This window comes from Hemicordylus capensis, chromosome 1, assembly GCF_027244095.1.
Source record: "Hemicordylus capensis ecotype Gifberg chromosome 1, rHemCap1.1.pri, whole genome shotgun sequence".
In the NCBI taxonomy this organism is placed as follows: Eukaryota; Metazoa; Chordata; class Lepidosauria; order Squamata; family Cordylidae; genus Hemicordylus; species Hemicordylus capensis.
In genome coordinates this window covers 313,094,328-313,113,655 of record NC_069657.1, presented here as the reverse complement: position 1 = coordinate 313,113,655, position 19,328 = coordinate 313,094,328, and the positions used below count along the sequence as shown (strand labels likewise).

Sequence of the window (19,328 nt, the reverse complement as noted above, 5' to 3'; positions counted from 1 at the left end):
TGGTCTGAAGAAATCAGGAGGTGAAGTTTTTCACAGCATGGAGAATAAGCATTATAGCAATAGCAATAGCACTTACAATTATATACCGCTCTATAGCCGGAGCTCTCTAAGTGGTTTACAATGATTTAGCATATTGCCCCCAACATTCTGGGTACTCTGGGTACAATTATCATGAGGTAATATCTGAAAAACAAGCTGCTGGTTAAAGGAACAGGATCAGTAAAGAACTTATCAACTCCAGTTGGGGAAGGACTCCACATCTCCAATCCTATGCACATAGAGCTTTGTTGGACTAGCAATAGAAACCGAGGCACGTTTCCTCAGAAGCAAGGCCCTTTTTCAATGGGACAGGACTACAGTAAAGTAATCTGATTAAATATATATAGGGTTGGGCTGCATAAAACAAATGTAAGCATCAGATTAAGTTTCAAAAGTATAAAACAAACTCATTTTAAAAGGAAATGGAATAAAACACAAGGGAACACAAGAAAGAAGAAGAGGAATAACCTTTTCTGAACAAACACAAATGCAACAAGCTCAGCATTCTGACCCCACAGTATTAAGAGTCCAGCTCAGAGAGCATCATGAGCCCAGGCATTTGATACATTTGTTTCTGAAGAGTAGGCCAGTTTATTCAGTTTGTATTTACACAGGTTTCTTCTTTGGGGAAATGAAAAGAACAATTCTTTCCTGTGCCTGGAGGCTTTTCAGACAGCAGGCTTTACTGCGGGTTAACCGCAAGGCTTTACTGAGAGTTTGGGGTATAACGGGTACTCGGTTGCAAAAAGAGGATTTTTTTTACCCAGACATAAATTGGGCTAGATTCCAATATGGAGGGAAAAACCTGAATTGTGTGCGAAATGCTCTCTGAAATACTGCATGGACTTCAGGGTAAATCTGGCCGATATTTGAATGCACACCCTCCCACCACCAATATTTGAACACACACCCTTAATTTTAAGAGGTTATATTAAAACCCGAAGAGATGCTCAAACCCACTTTTTAGAATCATGTATGAAAACATTTTCACTGAAGAGAAACCCCCAGTAACGCTTTTTGTGGCATCATAATCAGTGACATTTCATCCTGGAAAACACTGCAGTTCTATGTATACGTGTTTGAAACAGGTAAATGAAGCTTGCTCCTGAATACAAATGATTGCATTCCTAATTCCTACTTTGGTACAGGCTTTGGAACAAACAAATGTTAAAATTGAAGCAGTATTATTGAATGTATTGTCTCCATCCCTTAGGCCCCGTTCAGCCGATATTTGAACACAATACTGTATACCCCATTCAGCATATTTCCCAGCTTCAGTCATACCAGTGCTTTTAAGATGCCTTCATAATTTCATCACTAGATGAAATTAACTTCCTTAACTTTTAACTAATTAGCTTCATTAACTTCCCCTAAATTTGCCACCCTTGGCTTTGATTGGTCTCAACTGCTGCACAGGGGTGAGGATTCTAACTGCTATGTATGCATTTCTTGGAAAGTATTCCTTAGGTGCAATATGAAGCAATCCAGTTGAAATTCTTTTATCTCTTATATTATCCCTGTGGTAAAGCATGGCCTGGGTCCATATTCCACTAAGCATTTCAGGTGGATATTCACCAAGAAAAAGAACTGGAAGAGAGATTAGATTACCTTTGGATGTGCACAATTAACGGAACAGAGGTCACGGCCGAACAGAGGCCTCAAACAAGTAAAACAACATAGTATTACAGACAGTATTTTCTCTCGAGGAAAAAGAAGCAGGAGGGGGAGGACGTTGTCTAAGAGACAGCTTGCTGCCATGGGCATTTTCCTAGTTCATTGTACATATCATTAGGCAATCTCAATGTATATTTATTTAAAATATATATTTATTTAAAATATTTCTATACCACCCCAAACTTGCATCTCTGAGTGGTTAACAATTAAAATAATTTAAAACATCAACTTAATTATCAATTAAAATCATTTGAAACATTAAAAAAATTAAAACAATATTAGAATTTTTAAAACTATAAATCTAATTAAAAGCCTGGGTGAATAAATGTGTCTTCAGTGACTTTTTAAATGTTGACAGAGATGGGGAGGCTCTTATTTCAACAGGGAGTGCATTCTAAAGTCCAGGGGCAGCAATGGAGAAGGCCCATTCCCAAGTAGGCGCCAAACAAGTTGGCAGCAACCACAGATGAACCTCTCCATATGTAATAGGCAGAGGGGCTCATGGCGAAGAAGACGTTCTCTTAAATACCCAGGGCCTACGCTGTTTTGGGCTTTATAGGTAATAACCAGCACCTTGTATCTTGCCCGCAAACATATCGGCAGCCAGTGTAGTTTTTTCAACGCAGGAGTAATATGGTCTCTCCTAGATGACCCAGAGACCAACCTGGCAGCTGCATTCTAGACCAACTGCAGTTTCCGGACTATGTACAAAGGCAGCCCCACACAGAGTACATTGCAGTAATCTAGCCTAGAGGTTACCAGCATATGTATCACTGTTTTGATGTTGTTCATCTAAAGAAACGGATGCAGCTGGTGTATCAGCCAAAGTCGATAAAAAGCAGCTCTGGCCACCGCCTCAACCTGGGACACCAGGGAGAGGTTCAGATCCAGAAGCACCCCCAGACTGCATACCTGTTCCTTCCAGGAGATTGTGACCCCATCCAGAACTGGCAGATCAAAATCATCTCCCGAGTCCCGACCCCGCACAATATGTACCTGCGTCTTATCTGGATTCAGCCTCAGTTTGTTATCCCTCATCCAGCCCATTACTGCCTCAAGACAGGAATTTAGGGAGGTTATGCCTTCTCCCGATGAAGTTGACAAGAAATAGATTTGGGTGTCATCAGCATACTGATAACACCCTGCACAAAATCTCCTGATGATCTCTCCCAGCGGTTTCATGTACATGTAAAACAGCATTGGAGACAATACAGAGCTCTGAGGGACACCATATGAAAGTTCAGTTTTTGAAGAACAGTACCCAAGGGACACCAAGTGGAGTCTGCCCGTGAGGTAGAAGGGGAACCACAGTGCCTCCCACCCCCAGTCCCCTCAGATGTTCCTGAAGGATAAGAGTATCGAAAGCCACTGAGAGATCCAAAAGGACCAACAGAGTCACACTCCCTCTGTCAATTCCCAATTGAAGATCATCCATCAGGCCGACCAAGGCAGTCTCCACTCCATAGCCTGCCCAAAAGCCAGTTTGAAATGGATCTAGATAATCAGTTTCCTCCAAGACCACCTCGAGCTAGGAGGCCACCACCTTCTCAATCACAATGCCCAGCCATGGAAGGTTGGAGACAGGCGTGTAATTATTTAACTCTAAGTTATCCAAGGCAGGCTTCTTCAGAAGTGGTCTAATGATTGTCTCCTTAAGACAAGGAAGTATCCTGCCTTCCCTCAGAGAAGCTCAGTTTTGGGCTTTATAGGAAGGCTGCTTGTGGCGGTGGGCCCGCCACCGAAGGGGCAACACCAATGGGGGTCACCCCTTTGGGGGAGCCACTTCAGGGGAGAACGAGGATGAGGGCTAGAGGGCTTCTGTTTAATTAGTTTTAAGCTGTTTTAGACTTGGTTTGAAGTTGCTGTAATGTGTTTGGGTTCGTTTGAAGATGGGGGGACAGGTGGTGCCTTCGTTGACTATGGGGCAGCCATCCCGGTGGTGGTGGGGAATAGAAGAAGTAATGTTGGCAGGTCAGCAGGCCGTTACAGGGGAAGGGTAGTCAGAAATTTAATAGCTGTCTCCCCTTCCAGCTGTCCTGCCAGCTTTTTGACCTCGGGGAGCACTGCCAACAACCCACATACCTTTCCCCTGCTCCTCTGTAATGCCAGGTCAGTCCAAAATAAATCTGAACTCATCCATGATTTCATCATGGATGAAGGGGCCAACCTGGTATGCATTAACGAGACTTGGTTGGGGGAGGCTAGTGGTCCAGTTTGGTCCCAGCTACTCCCTCCAGGATATTCTGTAGAGAAGCAGGTGAGGGGACGTGGGCGGGGAGGTGGAGTGGCTGTGGTCTATAAGGATAACATCTCCCTTACCAGGGTCCCTGTTAGGGTATCGGACCATATTTAATGTGTGTACTTGAGTTTGGGGACCAGGGATAGATTTGGACTTCTGTTGGTGTACCGATCACCCCACTGCCCAGCGGAATCCCTTACTGAGCTCATGGACTTGGTTGCGGAACTCGCATTGGAGTCTCCCAGACTCTTGGTGCTGGGAGACTTCAATGTTCACTTTGGGACCAATCTGTCCGGGGTAGATCAGGAGTTCATAGCAGCCATGACCACTATGGGCCTATTGCAAATGGTCTCTGGACCGGTGCATATTGCAGGTCACACACTTGATCTGGTATTTTACTCTGATCAGGGTGGTGTTCCGTGGGTGGGGACTTCTGTGATTTCCCCATTGTAATGGATGGACCACCATCTGGTTAAGGTTGGGATCACAACCACTTCCCACCTCCGCAAGGGCTAGGGGCCTATTAGAATGGTACACCCGAAGAGGTTATTGGATCCATTAAGATTCCAAGAAGCCTTGGAAGGATTTAATGTTGGTTTTGCCGGTTATCCTGTTGATGCCCTGGTTGAGAATTGGAACAACTTGCTCACCGGGGCAGTAGACACGATAGCTCCTAAGCATCCCCTCTGACCCGCTTCAAAATTGGCCCCTTGGTATATGGAAGATCTACAGGGACAGAAGAGGCAAGGTAGGCAACTGGGGCGCAAGTGGAGAAAGACTCGACTCGAATCTGACAGATTATGACATAGAGCACACTTAAAGATCTATGTTCAGGCAATACGTGCGGCAAAGAAGCAATTCTTTTCTGCCCTTATTGGTTCTGTGAGTTCACGTCTGGTAGAGTTGTTCAGGGTTGTGAGGGTACTAGTATCTGCCCCCGCTCCCTTGAACCAGAATTTAGAAGCATCAGTTACCAGCTGTGATGTGTTTAATGAATTTTTCGCAGACAAAATCTCTCGGATTTGGGCCGACCTAGATGGAGACTCCACAATTAGTTTGATGTCTGAAATGGAGGTGTCCAACAATTCCTCTTATATGTTTCGACTAGATCAATTTCAGTTTGTGACTCTTGAGGATGTAGACAAGCTGCTTGGATTGGTGAGGCCTACCACTTGTTCTCTTGACCCTTGTCCAACATGGCTTATTCTATCTAGCAGGGAGGCTGTTGTAGGCGGCCTGGTAGAAATCATAAATGCTGCTCTGAGGGAGGGCAGGATGCCCCCTTGTCTTAAGGAGGCTGAAACGGCAAGGTAGGCAACTGGAGCGCAAGTGGAGGAAGACTCGACTCGAATCTGACAGATTGCAACCTATTCTCAGGCAATACATGCAGCAAAGAGGTGGTTCTTTTCTGCCTGTATAGCCTCTGCAAGTTCACATCCAGCGGAGTTGTTCAGGGTTCTGAGGGGACTAGTATCTGCCCCCCCACTCCCTTGAACCAGAATTTGGAGTCATCAGTTACCCGCTGTGATGTGTTTAAAGAGTTTTTCACAGATAAAATCTCTCCGATTCGGGCCGGCCTAGATGGAGACCACAATTAATTTCATGTCTAGCTGGAGGTGCCCAACGACTGCTCTTATGTGATTCAACTGGAATGGTTTCACTTTGTGACTCCTGAGGATGTGGACAAGCTGCTTGGAGCGGTGAGCCTACCACTTGTTCTCTTGACCCTTGTCCAACATGGCTTGTTTGATCTAGCAGGGAGGTTGTTGTAAACAGCCTGGTGGAAATCATAAATGCTTCTCTGAGGGAGGGCAGGATGCCTCCTTGTCTTAAGGAGGCAATCATTAGTCCTCTTCTAAAGAAGCCTGCATTAGATCCCTCGGAGTTCAGCAATTATAGGCCTGTGTCCAACCTCCCATGGCTGGGCAAGGTAATTGAGAGGGTGGTGGCCTCTCAGCTCCAGGCCGTCTTGGAGGAAACTGATTATCTAGACCCATTTCAATCTGGCTTTCGAGCGGGCTATGGGGTGGAGACTGCCTTGGTCAGCCTGATGGAGGATCTCCAACTTGCAAGTGACAGAGGAAGTGTGACTCTGTTGGTCCTTTTGGATCTCTTGGCGGCTTTCAATACTATCGACCATAGTATCCTTCTGGAATGTCTGAGGGTGTTGGGGTGGGAGGCACAGTTTTACAGTGGTTCCGCTTCTACCTCTCGGATAGATTCCAGATGGTGTCGATTGGAGACTGTTGCTCTTCAGAATCTGAGTTTAAGTATGGTGTCCCTCAAGGCTCCGTACTTTCTCCAATGCTTTTTGACATCTACATGAAACCGCTGGGAGAGATTATCAGGGGATTTGGAGCTAGGTGTTACCAGTATGCTGATGACACCCAGATCTACTTCTCCATGTCAACTTCTTAAGGAGCTGGCATATCTTCCCTAAATGCCTGCCTGGAAGCAGTAATGGGCTGTATGAGGGAGAATAAACTGAAGCTGAGTCCAGATTAGATGGAGGTACTTATTGTGTGGGGTTAGAACTTTAGAGACAATTTTGATCTGCCTGTTCTGGATGGGGTCACACTTCCCCAAAAGGAACAGGTTAGAAGTCTGGGAGTACTTCTGGATTCACACCTCTCCCTGTTTTCTCAGGTTGAGGCGGTGGCCGGGGTGCTTTCTATCAGCTCCGGCTGATACGCCAGCTGCGCCTGTTTCTCGAGATCAATGACCTCAAAACTGTGGTACATCTGCTGGTAACCTCCAAACCATGTAATGCGCTCTATGTGGGGCTGCCTTTGTGTGTAGTCCAGAAACTTCAGTTGGTTCAGAACACGGCAGCCAGGTTAGTCTCTGGGTCATCTCAGAGAGACCATGTTACTCCTTTACTGATGGAGTTACACTGGCTGCCAATAGGTTTCCGGACAAAATACAAAGTGCTAGTTATAACTTACAAAGCCCTAAACGGCTTAGGCCCTGGGTATCTAAGAGAGTGTCTTCTTCGTTATGAGCCCCATCGCCCATTGAGGTCATCTGAGGAGGTCCGTCTCCAGTTACTGCCAACTCGTTTGGTGGTTATACAGAGACGGGCCTTCTCGGTCGCTGCCCTGAGATTGTGGAATGCGCTCCCTGCTGAGATACGATCCTCCCCATCTCTGGCAATTTTCAAAAAACACCTGAAAACCCATCTTTTCACCCAAGCTTTCTCAGCTTCCTAAATTTTTTGGGTTTTCATTTCTGGTTTATTTTAAAATTCAAAACCCGATTAGGCGTTTTTAAATCACTGTAATGGTTTGTTGTTTTAAAATGTTTTTAAATTGTTAATTGTTATATTGTTTTTAAATTTGTTTTAGCTCTTTACTGTTTTAGTGGTTTGTTTTAATTGTAAATCACCCTGAGCCATTTTGGAAGGGCGGTATACAAATCAAATAAATAATAATAATAATAATAATAATAATAATAATAATTATTATTATTATTATTATTATTATTATTAATGATCTCTACCAGGCCCTCTACAACAGCCTCCCTGCCAGATATTTAAGGCATGTTGGACAAGGATCAAGAAGGCAGGTGGTAGGCCGCACCATTCCAAGCAACTTGTCCACATCCTCAGGGATCACAAACTGAAAGTGATCCAGGATCATCACATAAGAGGAGCTGCTGGACACCTCAACATCAGACTCTGTAACAATTGTGGAATTTGAATATAAGTTGGCCCGAATATGAGAGATTTTGTCCACAAAAAATTCATTAAATAGGTCACATCGAGTAATTGTTGATTCAAAGTACTGATTCAAGGGGAGCACATTGGCCTCTTAACGACACTGAACAACTCTGCAGGACGTGAATACGAATGGAAAAGAATAGCTTCTTTGCTGCACGTATCGCCTGAGCATAGATCTTCAAATGCTCTCTATGTAATAATCTGTCAGATTCAAGTCGAGTCTTTCTCCACTTGAGCTCTAGTCGTCTACCTTGCCGCTTCAGCCTCATAGTTCTTCCATATACCAAGGGGCCGGTTTCGAAGTGGGTCAGAGAGGACGCTCAGGAGTGATCGTGTGTCCACTGCCCTAGTGAGTTGATTATTCCAATTCACCAGAGTGTCGACAGTGTAACCAGCAGAGCCAACACTAAATCCCTCCAAGGCTTCTTGGGACCCTACTAGATCCAGTAACCACCTTGGGTGGACCATCCTGATGGGCCCTCTGCCCCTGCGGAGGTGAGACGTGGTTGTGAGTCCAACCTTAACCAGATTATAGTCCATCCATGACAAGGGGAAATCACCGGAGTCCCCACCCATGGAACACCACCCTGTTCAGAGTGAAAGTCCAGATCAAGCATGTGACCAGCAATATGCATTTGTCCCAAGACCACTTGGTATAGGCCCATGGTTATCATGGCCGCTATGAACTCCTGAGCCACCCTGGACAGATTGGTCCCAAAGTGAACCTTGAAGCCCCTGAGCACCACAAGCCTGGGAGACTCCAACACCAAGACCAAGACCGAGTCCAGCAGCTCAGTTGGGGACTCCATTGGGCAGCGGCGTGATTGGTACACCAACAGAAGTCCCAGTCTATCCCTGGTCCCCAAACTTAGGTAAAGGTAAAGTGTGCCGTCGAGTCGGTGTCGACTCCTGGCAACACAGAGCCCTGTGGTTGTTTTGGGTAGAATACAAGAGGGGTTTGCCATTGCCTCCTCCCATGCAGTATGAGGTGATGACTTTCAGCATCTTCCTATATCACTGTTGCCCGATATAGGTACCAGCGGAGATTCAAACCGGCAACCTCATGCTTGCTTGGCAAGTCATTTCCTGCTGCACCATTAGGTGGCACACACATTCAATATGGTCAGACACTTCAACAGGGAACTTGGCAAGGGAAATATTGTTCTTATAGACCACAGCCACTCCACCTTCCCGCCCATGTCCCCTCCCCTGCTCTTCAACAGAGTACCACTCATATACAACAGAGTATATGAGTGATATTAGTGGTTAAAAGAGGATCCCTGAGCCTTTTCAGCAGATGCCACTGTAGAACATAGGGTCAAGCTCCATGTTGACATTTGCGAAAAGCAGAGCACTGGATTCCTTACAGTAAGTGACCCTAGTCACTTCCCACAGTAAAGCCAGTCAACTGCATTAGCCAGCTATGTAGCAGTGTCACTTTTATCACACATCTGGAACTCTGTATAAAATTCAGGAAAAAGGTGAATATGGAAAAATATTCCTTACCATGGGAAACCAATAAGTTATCATGGGGTAAATGAATGTCTTTAACCACTTACTGTTTCCTAATTAAATGCAGTAGAGGGAGATAAAAAGTAAGAAGCACTTATATGCTGAAGCCAGGGATTTTTTTTAAAAAATCTGTTAATTAATACACCAGACATTGTAATGTCTGTTCATATTAACTCAGTGAAGGACAAAAAGACAATGGAGAAAAAGATATTTTGAGCATCTTTCATAATATTGAGAACAAGGGAAGTAGTTATAAAACTTGGCAATTATCTCTTTGGAGGGGCTGCGAAAGAAACACAAGCACACACATATTTTCTAGTTAGACTTGCCAACTTTAAACCAACAGTTGTAGCTGTGTCTTTAGCAGTAGCCTGATCTGCAGATATTGATGTCTGTTGATAATATGCTGACAGTGTTCATCTTTATGCTTTGAAAAGCTTCACGCCGATTTCTTCAGATCAAACTGCACAGAAGCAGGCCAGTTTTTCTGGTCAGTTGGCAACCTTATAAACTAGCTGCGGGCAGCTTTGAACAGGTGTTTCAAAAGAAGGTGAACAAGATTGACAGCATAATGGTTTGGCAAAGAAAGGCTTCAGAATCCTGACTAAGCAGCCTCAGGATTGCATAAGAATGACCTTTAGCTATGAGTTATTTAGACTCCTTGAAACTATTTCATGAAATCATATCACAATATATTTGCCTTTTCAGAAACCATAGGGAGATCTGTGTCCAGTCCTAAGATCATATAATTTAGAAGTTCACACACAACTTAAAGCAATATGCTGTACTTATAAATGCTATTTAAGATTGGAATGTAGATTATGCTTTTATTGAAATACCTCAAGACTAGCCCAAGAACAGGGGAGGTAAAATATTAAACACTAGCTGACCTGGCGCAGAGCATTTGCGCCTCTAGTTCTCCCTGTCTCTCCCCGCAACCCTTCAGTTGTTCTCCCCCCTCCCTTCAGCCTTAGTTCATTCAGGTCCCAATTCATTCAGGCCCCTCCCTTCAGCCCCAGTTTGTTCTCCCCCTCCCTTCATCCCCAGTTCATTCTCCCTCCCCTTCTTTCAGCCCCAGTTTGTTCTCCCCTGATGGCTGGCCTGGCCACCACTTCCTCTCGCCGTCCGGCAGTTGGCCTGGCTGCCACTTCCTCTTGCTGCTGCTTGTCTTCCTCTCCTCTCCTCTTCCCTTCACTCACAAAATCTCGCGAGAGCTGTCACGCATGGGATTAGCAATGGGTATGCCTTAGAGAAATGTAGGTAGATAGATAGATAGATAGATTCTTCTGCTCTACAATCAAGAACATCTTCCGACCAGTAACAGTTGCATTCCAACTTACTTTAACCATCACAGGCTCCTCTAGGTAGATAGGCTCCTAGATAGGCTAGATAGGCTCCTCCTATCTGCATATGGAATCTCCAGTGTCCAGTCACCATGGTGGTTAGATAAGATCAGATCAGATCAGATCAGATAAGATAAGATAAGATGCTGCCATATACTGAATCAGACCACTGGTCTATCTAGCTTAGTATTGTCTTCACAGACTGGCAGCGGCTTTTCCAAGGTTGCAGACAGGAATCTCTCTCAGCCCTATCTTGGAGAAGCCAGGGAGGGAACTTGAAACCTTCTGCTCTTCCTAGAGCGGCTCCATCCCGGTTCTGCTTGCGAACTCGCGCAAGATCTGCCATGCATGGGATTAGCCATGGGTACGCCTTAGAGAATTTTTATTTTTATCTATATCTATATCTATATCTATATCTATATCTATATCTATATCTATATCTATATCTATATCTATATATATATATTAGTCTTCAAACTGCTCTAAGTTTTTTGTTCTTGATAGAAACAAGTGCAAACCATTGTGTATTTCAGGTAAAACCTTTCAGGTAGATAGAGAACTTTAAACGACTGACTTCATTACAAGTTTTTGTTTCAGTAAGTATAAGAATACAGCTTTACTGACATAAGGCTACCTGGAAAAGAGAAAAGGCATTTAACACAGTTCAAGATAAAAGGTCTAAGATGATTATGTTGAACTGCAAAGTACAAATATACTTTGGGCTGGTTTGAATTTACATTTCCAGCCCATGCAATTAAAAGGGAGGTGTGCTGAGCATGTGCTTTTCACAGTGTCTTCCATGAACATCCCAACATGCTCCTGGAACGTTCCTTTCCTGTGAATGGGGAGTGACTTGTATGAACTACCCCACTAAATGTGCTCCAAATACAAGTTTATACGAATATCTAGAAGGTGTGTAGAGCAGCAGTTCAGATGATCTACCTCCTATGCAATAAAGGAATGTACTACAGGAACATTGGGTTGTCCATGAAAGATGTCACAATGGAAGTACTCTTGGCACATTCCCCTTTTAATCATGTGGGCCAGGTATTTTTTTGGGGGAGGGCATATTTTCTAAACTGCCCCATGCTTTCAACATCTGGCAAAGATCTGGTATAGATGTAACAGCATCTATATACAGTATATATACAGAAATAACAGCATCTCTCTCTATATATTTATCTAAGGTATACCTGTTTCTAATCCCATGTGTCGCAGCTCTCACAAGAGTTAGCGAGCAAGCTGCCGGCAGGGGCAGAGTAAAGTGGTTGCAGCAGCAGACAGGCTTGCGGGTGAGAGGGAAAAGAAAAAGGTGCGTGTGGGGGGGTGGGAGAAAATGGTGGTGGGTGGGCGGGAAAGAAAGTGGCGGCGGATGGGGAATGAAAACAGCAGTGGTGGTGGGGCTGAGAACAGAGGGGAAACTGAGAGGGAGGGGAGACGGAGGGGGTAGGACTAGAGGCGTAGATGCTCTGTGCCCAGCCCACCTTGTGTGTGTGTGTGTGTGTGTGTGTGTGTGTGTGTGTGTGTGTGTGAACTTAGTGGTGCAAGATGTATCAGGAAATATTAATAGGTGTAGAAATTTTTTGAGTGGAATAGCTGACCTTATCACCTTTGTCAGAAGTTTATGACAAACTTTATATTAAGTCATCAAATAGACAACCTTTTGACCTCTGCTGTTTTTTGTTTTTTAAAAAATCATATTTAAGTGATTATGATAGAACGTAGTCTTGCTCCTTCATGACATACTTGTCTCTTGCACAATTAGGTGAGAGCCAGTAAGCTTTTCACTCTGTGGGAAACTGGCTCCATATTAATATTAAATTACACAGTGCTGTGCAGCCACCTGTTAACAGTAGCTCTCCTGAGGAAGATTAGCTTTTATTACTAGTATATAATATAATGGAATTGACACTGTGGGATTAATAATATAGATGTCGGTTCTTCAGAGGAAACCTGTGCGGGCAAATGTCTGGACCTATTAGCAGCTCAGGTGAACACAAAAGAGGCTGCTCATGTAGCAATGGCCTGGTCATGCAGATGTATTTGTACAGAACTGCTGAGGTAATATTGTCTGAAAACATTGTCATAAAACAGAATGTAATAGCACTTGGTTTTATTATACTCCAGAAGGCTAAAGTCTGTACAATGTGCTGATGCAACAAAGCCTTGCCAGTATACAAAAACTGAGTGCAAGCACAAGCGGGGTTGCTGCTTGTCATAAGACTGGCAGCATGGGGGAAAACACAGTCCCCATGTGGCTTACCCGTGTCTGTCTGGCTCACTGTCTCAGCTTGCCTATCATTTGCAAAAGCACTACTGTCACTGGGGCAAACAACTACCAAAAAGCACTTTTATCCTCTCAGCTGCTGTATTGTTGTAACTGTTTTCTTAGGAAAACTGTTTTGTTATGTATTTGGTAAACATGGAAACCTCGACAGTGGCACACTCAGTCCCTCAGTACTGTCATTGCTTTCTGTTATGCAGGCTAGCAAAACATGGGATTAATCTCTGCTCCTTCAATGGAAAGAGACTTCATCATAGTATTGTTTTGAAAATGTGGAACAACTATTGAACTTCCATAAATCTATTTGATGCCATAATAAATTCCACATTAGGTGTGAACAAAATTCAGCTAGTAATTATGAAGTACATTCCTATGTAAACCATTTTGAAAACGTTCTTGTTGAAAAGTGGTGTACAACCATATTCATAATAATACATTGTTTAGGCTTAAGTACAGAGTGAAACCATTCTTCATTCACTCTGATATAAAAATTCAAGACAAAAAGCACTTTGTTTTTTATAGGCTGATCAAATAGCTCAGAAATTTTTACTTAGATAATTTATATACTCATTTTCAAAAACAACAAAAAGTTCTCAAAGCAGTTTACATAGTCAGGGGAATAGGAAGATCCTGGCTACATACTTGCAACATGTCCCTATGTTTCTCGTTCATTTGAATGGGAAAATATGGACATGTTGGCAGGTATAAGGCTATTCCAAAGGGTTGCATAATCTAAAAGTAAACACCAGGGAGACATCAACAGCCACTGGAGGGATACTGTGCTGAGGTTGAACAGGGACAGTTATACACCCTCTGCTAAATATAAGAGAGCCACCTCTTGAAAAGGTGCCTCTTTGTACAGTTAGCATGGATTAAGTCACACTGACTTAATTCACGTATGCATATGTCAGCTCTCCTATGCAACTCACAATAACAACAACAACAACTTTCAACTAAGTATACATAGGAGCCACCTAATGGCGCAGCAGGAAATGACTTGCCTAGCAAGCATGAGGTCGCTGGTTTGAATCTCCTCTGGTACCTATATACGATACAGGAAGATGCTGAAAGGCATAATCTCAAACTGCGTGGGAGGAGGCAATGGTAAATCCCTCCTGTATTCTACCAAAGACAACCACAGAGCTCTGTGGTCTCCAGGAGTCAACATTGACTTGACGGCACACTTTACCTTTACTTTTATACATAGGACTGCAGCCCTAACCATATTTATTTGGAATTTTTTTTGGGGGGGGGGCAATACTATGCATGTTTTCTCAGTTGCACGTCCCATGTGTTCAATGGAGTTTACCCCTGAACATACTTGTACATACTGTAGGATTGCAGCTTAATTTCCATGATATTAGTGGTAATAACCTTCAAGTAAATATGCTTAGGGCTTATTATTTGAACGGATGTACTACGGCTCTGTGGTCGCCAGGAATCGACACCGACTTGACGGCACACCTTATATTTACCACTCTTCATCCTGAGAGCTGATGGTGGTGAACGACAAACTAAAAACAAGTCTATTTACGGCCCTAGTATCCAGGACAAAAGGAAGTGCAAGCATAGTCCTTCAGATTATCAGATAAATCATGACAACTGAAGATGTAACGATGGGAACTATAGGGAAGCAAAGCAAAGCAAGGACGTGCATGGACATGAAAATGAATGGAGGGCCTCAAAGTAGCATTGCTCAATCTTCTAGAGTCAGACTGATACTGTTTGTTACTAGGGTTGCCTACTTTATCTATCTATCTATCTATCTATCTATCTATCTATCTATCTATCTATCTATTTATTTATTTTATTGGTAGCTTTGTTCTGGTGTCTTTAACAGTTGCCTGGCACAAAAAAATTAAGCAGCTAAAACGTACCTGGCATGGAAATAGAGCAAAGGAGGGGGAATGCATCACTTGCTTATTTTCTTTGTTATAGGCTGCTCTTAAAAACACAGCTGCAGGTACAGTCAAGATGGTAGTTTTATTTTTTATTCTATCATATGCCCAATCAGATTCCATTCACCTTAAAAAGCATTTTATTTGTTCAACACTCATGCAAGCAGTTAGTCAATAAGCTGTGGAGGAATGTTGGTGAAATACACTGATAACGGCATATATGTGTGCCTTGGTTGCAATCTCCTCCTTCCCTTCCCCTAATACAGTGAAATGGTATATCCATATCCAGAATATCATTTCACTTAATCTGCTCCAGTATCACCACACCCAGTGGTAGCTTCTGTGCTAACAGCTGGTAGCTTCTTAAGCAATATCGTATGAGCAGCACTGTAGAGATGGTGTGACATCATGAAACTCTTTTGTTAGAGAACACAGGCTCGGACTGGCCCACAGGGCAACAGGGCATATTCCCGGTGCGCCCTACCCGCACGGCGCCCCTGCGCCCCAACTCCCACCATTAATTACCTATTCTGCTCAAAACTCAGCGCCCTCCCCAAACACATTCCACTGCCCTCTCAGTGCCCCCAGTCCAGCCCTGAGAGAACATGAGATTTCTCCGTTGTGGGTGTTTGAAACACAGGATAATTCCTGACACCAGCAGACTCATGGGTAAACAGGGATAGTGCTGATCCTGCTAGTCCAAATAGCAATGAAGACTAGCAGGATCAGCAGGATCCAAAGCAAGCAACTGTTGCATATATCCTTCCTTGACTTTTTTAAAGCTTCAGAAGAGCATGTCTGAGTACCAGCACAAATGTGTACAGTAATACTTTAATTACAAAATCCAACCAAACAGCTGATAAAGGTTTCACCCAACCTTGTCAGTTTTATCAAAGAGCAGAGGGGATAGTGAAGGCTGTGAGGTATGGTAAAATGATTCCTGTAGGACTGTATCTGAATCTAATCACAGGTTAGCACAGGCCAGCATCCAGCAGTTGGTGAAGTGTCTTTTCCTACCTGAAAAGAGTGTGGTGTGAGAGAAGCATAACTTATGAACAATGGTAATGTGCATTAAGTGGGGAGGGGAGGTACTAAGTAATAAGGAACAGTAAAATGCATGACAGATTTTTTGCTTTTATCCCTATATCAGGAAAATCTCAGTGTCTGCATTGCAGTGTTGTGGTAGAGGCATAAGAGCAGGGCCAGTGAAAACAAAACAAAAGGTAGCAACCCTTATTATGTTGTATTCCAGCCTTAAAAAAAAAAATCTGACAGAAAGATTGTGCTTTTAACTGCTGCAGATAGCAATTTAACCAGGGGAGACTTCATGGTCTGTACTGGGGAATACTTCAACTGTTAAATGTATCCTATCAAACAGCTATTTAAAGCATGAGGCTCCTGTCAGGAAAGGTGGCTATTAGCAACCCTAACAGCCCTTCTTCCCTGCCTCCTATTTCTCACACTCAAAGCACCCTTTCCTCAGGTCAAATTGTTTCTTGTGCCTTTGGTCATAAAATCGAAACTATCTTACCAATCTGCGTGAACATTTGCTGACATCAACTAGGTAAGAAGTGATACCACGCCTCCAAATCTGGTGCAGATATGCAGCACTTTAAAAAAAACACTGACCCTTAAATTATAGAAATCAACTGTTGTCTCTTTTTTTGCCATCAGATAGCTCCCCCACCCTCCTTTTGGCCTTTTAAACTGTTTTTAAATATTCAGGTATATGCTGAAGCATAATCCTGTGTTTTGTTTTGTTTTTAGGTGGGGGGGGATGCATCTTGTATCAATGGCAATCCTGAGTTGTTAGCTTCTCAAGTCCCCATAATAACAGGTAAAATCAACTCAGGGTGCAGGCCAGCACTTATGTCTACTGAGGGTTCTGAAGCCAGAGTTGGGAGGGGCAAGTCCTCGAAAGTGACTTCCTGGTTCTGAATGTAACTCCTTGGCAGGGGTGTAGGTAGGGGGAGAGGAGGCCGTGTTCATCCCTTTCTCTGACGGCCCCCCAGAGTGAGGGAGATAATGAAGAAAATAGGGATTGGTGGAGCTGGAGGGCCCTCAGGAGCTGGGGGCCATATTCTTTGAGCCCTTTTGCTCAATTATAGCTACGCCCCTGCTCCTTGGTAAGGAGAGTCTAGGAGCACTCAGACACTTCTGTGGTGAAATGTTCCCTCCACTCTCCTAGTTCTTTTGTGAGCTTTTGCTTTCTCCCTCCACAGAGGTGTTGGCAGCGGGGGCGTAACTACCATTAGGCAAGGGGAGGCGGCTGCCTGGGGGCCCCCACGCCTCGAGGGGCCCCCCAGAGGCAAGTCACATGTGAAGTGTGTGTGTGTGTGTGTGTATCAGTGAGGGGCCCATTTTAAAATTTTGTCTCTGGGCCCACTCCAGCCTCGTTATGTCCCTGGTTGGCAGGGTAGCGGGGTATACAAAGCTGCATGAAGTGGCAAGGTGCCTTGTCAGGGAATGTGAGACGCTGGCAAATGGGCTTTAGAAGGGAATGGGATGCAAGGCAACAGCAGAGAGGTGGTGATGGGCCTTGCAAGGGCACATGAGGCTGCAGCAGCAAGGTGGCAGGCAAACGACTTGTGAGGACATGTGAAGCAGCAATGGAGGGGCAAATGGACTTATGAGGGAATATGATGTGTGGTGGCAGGGACAGGGAGGCCTTGCGAGGGCACACACACAAAGTGGGCTGCCTTTGTACGAGGCTCTACATTAGAGGTATACATATGAGCAACGAGAATGCTGCCTTTGAAAATTAATGTTGTACATCCCAAGGTATATTGCCTGTGAATATGGAGGCTCCCCTTAGCCCGCATCAGCAAGAGTCACTGTTCTGCTTCTCTTTCCCCACAGTGCCCTTTCAGATTTTCCTTTCTAAAAAGCCTCAACACTGAGTAATACAAAGACCCGCAGATTAAGATGAGTTAAGAAGATGCTTTACGTTTTCACCCATAGTCTAGAAAGCACGCTCTTCTTAACTCCTGCACCCTTGTACAGGCTTTGTGCAGTCTCGTATATTACGGTGGCTTTTAAAGGAGGCTCCATGCTTTGCCTTGATATTTCAGCTGGACACAGGGCGGAGGAAGGAAGGATGCATCCAGGCCAGAAATTCAACAGCTGCAAGTAGCTGCCTGAGGAATTGTTTGAATGCTCGCCTGCCAAACACCACCACCACCACCTCCTTGCAAGTAGAACGCTGTCTCGCGCCGCCCCTGTCGTCTATCACGCGTGTGTTGTATGTAAACTGACCCAAAGTGTGGCAACCTGGCGAACGGGTGAGGAGGATTTTTACCATACACTAGACTAGATGCGGATCGTGTCTGTGGTGAAAAGGTCGTCTGCATGGGCTCGCTCGCTGGCTGACGACCTCCCCCCCGCGGGGAATGCCTGACACCCCCCCCCCACACACACACCGCCCTTTCGCGCCTCAGGCAGCTTCTGCTCCGGAGTGACTCAGCAGCTCTTGTGCCCTGCTGACCTCTGCAAGGAGGCGGCTTGTCAGGGCGCCTCTTCTCCTTCCTCCTCCTCCCTCCTCCTCCCCACAGTGATCTCCCAAGAGGCGGCCGCGGCAGGAGCAACCGCAACCGGCGCCGTCGCCCGACTCGAGCCCATCCAACCGGCCTGTCCCCTCAGTCTCACCGCTGAGGCCAATGATGGGAGAAGCCACGGCCAGGGGTCCCCCCCGTGGGGAAAGTGACCACCAGCCCCCCCTGTTGACCATGAAGAGGGGCTACGAAGTGCTTCGCTACCCGCACCTCAATAAGGTACGGGCGGAGGGCGGGCGAAGACTGGCCTGGGAGTTATGCGGGGGGTGGGTGGGGGTCTGTCGTGGAGTCGCAGCGGGGCTGGCTGGGGGGCAGGGACGAGTTCAGCAGACTGCTGCAGGGCACTTTTAAGTGCATCGCCTCCAGAGGAGTTACTCGCAAGCAAACCCCATTCGGTTCCGTGGGACGGTCTCCCTAAAGTGCTTCAGCCTTCGCAGCGTCAGTGCTCCCCTGTGGAGTTTTCTTTTCCATACATACACACACTTTCTCACTCTCACTGTAACTGAGCCGGGTGGCATTTTCGGTCTTGGCTCCTCCCCAGCTCTCGCCCTTGCTGTCAGCGGTATGGAAAGCAAGTGGGAGGAAAGAAGAAGAAAGCAAAGCAAAACACTGGCATGCATGCACACACTCCCTTGCCTAGTAGTCTGAACCGAAACTCGGTTTAGTGTCTTAGTCAGAAGCTCCTTCCTTTATCCCCTAACTCTCCAATAACTTTCCTCCCCCCACCCCACCCCCAACAGTTAAAACCATAATGACTGCAGACTGGATGTCTTTGGGTCAGTGTGTGTGGGGGTGTGAGAGAAAAACAGACTGTTGACAACACAGGGTTGCCAGCTGGCCAGGAAGAAACTGGCCCAGCCTGCACCTCTGCTTGTCATAGAAGTTTGGTATGTAGGGAGTGAAATGTTATCACTGGTGACTTAACAGAAGTTTTCCTCTGCAGCCAGCTGACCAATCGGTACAAAAGTTAGCAACTTTAGGCAAGAGGGGTTAAAGTGTTCAGACTGAGGAATCTGTTCACTTCACATGCACCTGACCCCCTTTCTGCAGCCAAGCTCCTGGGGCCACTG

General features: G+C 45.2%; 1 protein-coding gene across 5 annotated transcripts in view; it reads left to right on the top strand.

Moving 5' to 3' along the window:
• The window catches only part of ME1 (malic enzyme 1), a 309,975-nt gene that overhangs the window by 43,231 nt on the left and 247,416 nt on the right, over positions 1-19,328 (top strand). Inside the window, exons 2-3 of one of the 5 annotated variants that reach the window (XM_053287111.1) lie at positions 16,475-16,544; positions 17,779-18,477. The exons of 2 other annotated variants lie outside the window; for them this stretch is intronic. In XM_053287111.1, coding sequence (XP_053143086.1) covers positions 18,364-18,477 — 114 coding nt within the window. In that variant the 5' untranslated portion in view covers positions 16,475-16,544; positions 17,779-18,363. The remainder of the gene's footprint in view (positions 1-16,474; positions 16,545-17,778; positions 18,478-19,328) is intronic. 2 more of the 5 variants (XM_053287118.1, XM_053287112.1) reach the window with 2 other exon arrangements.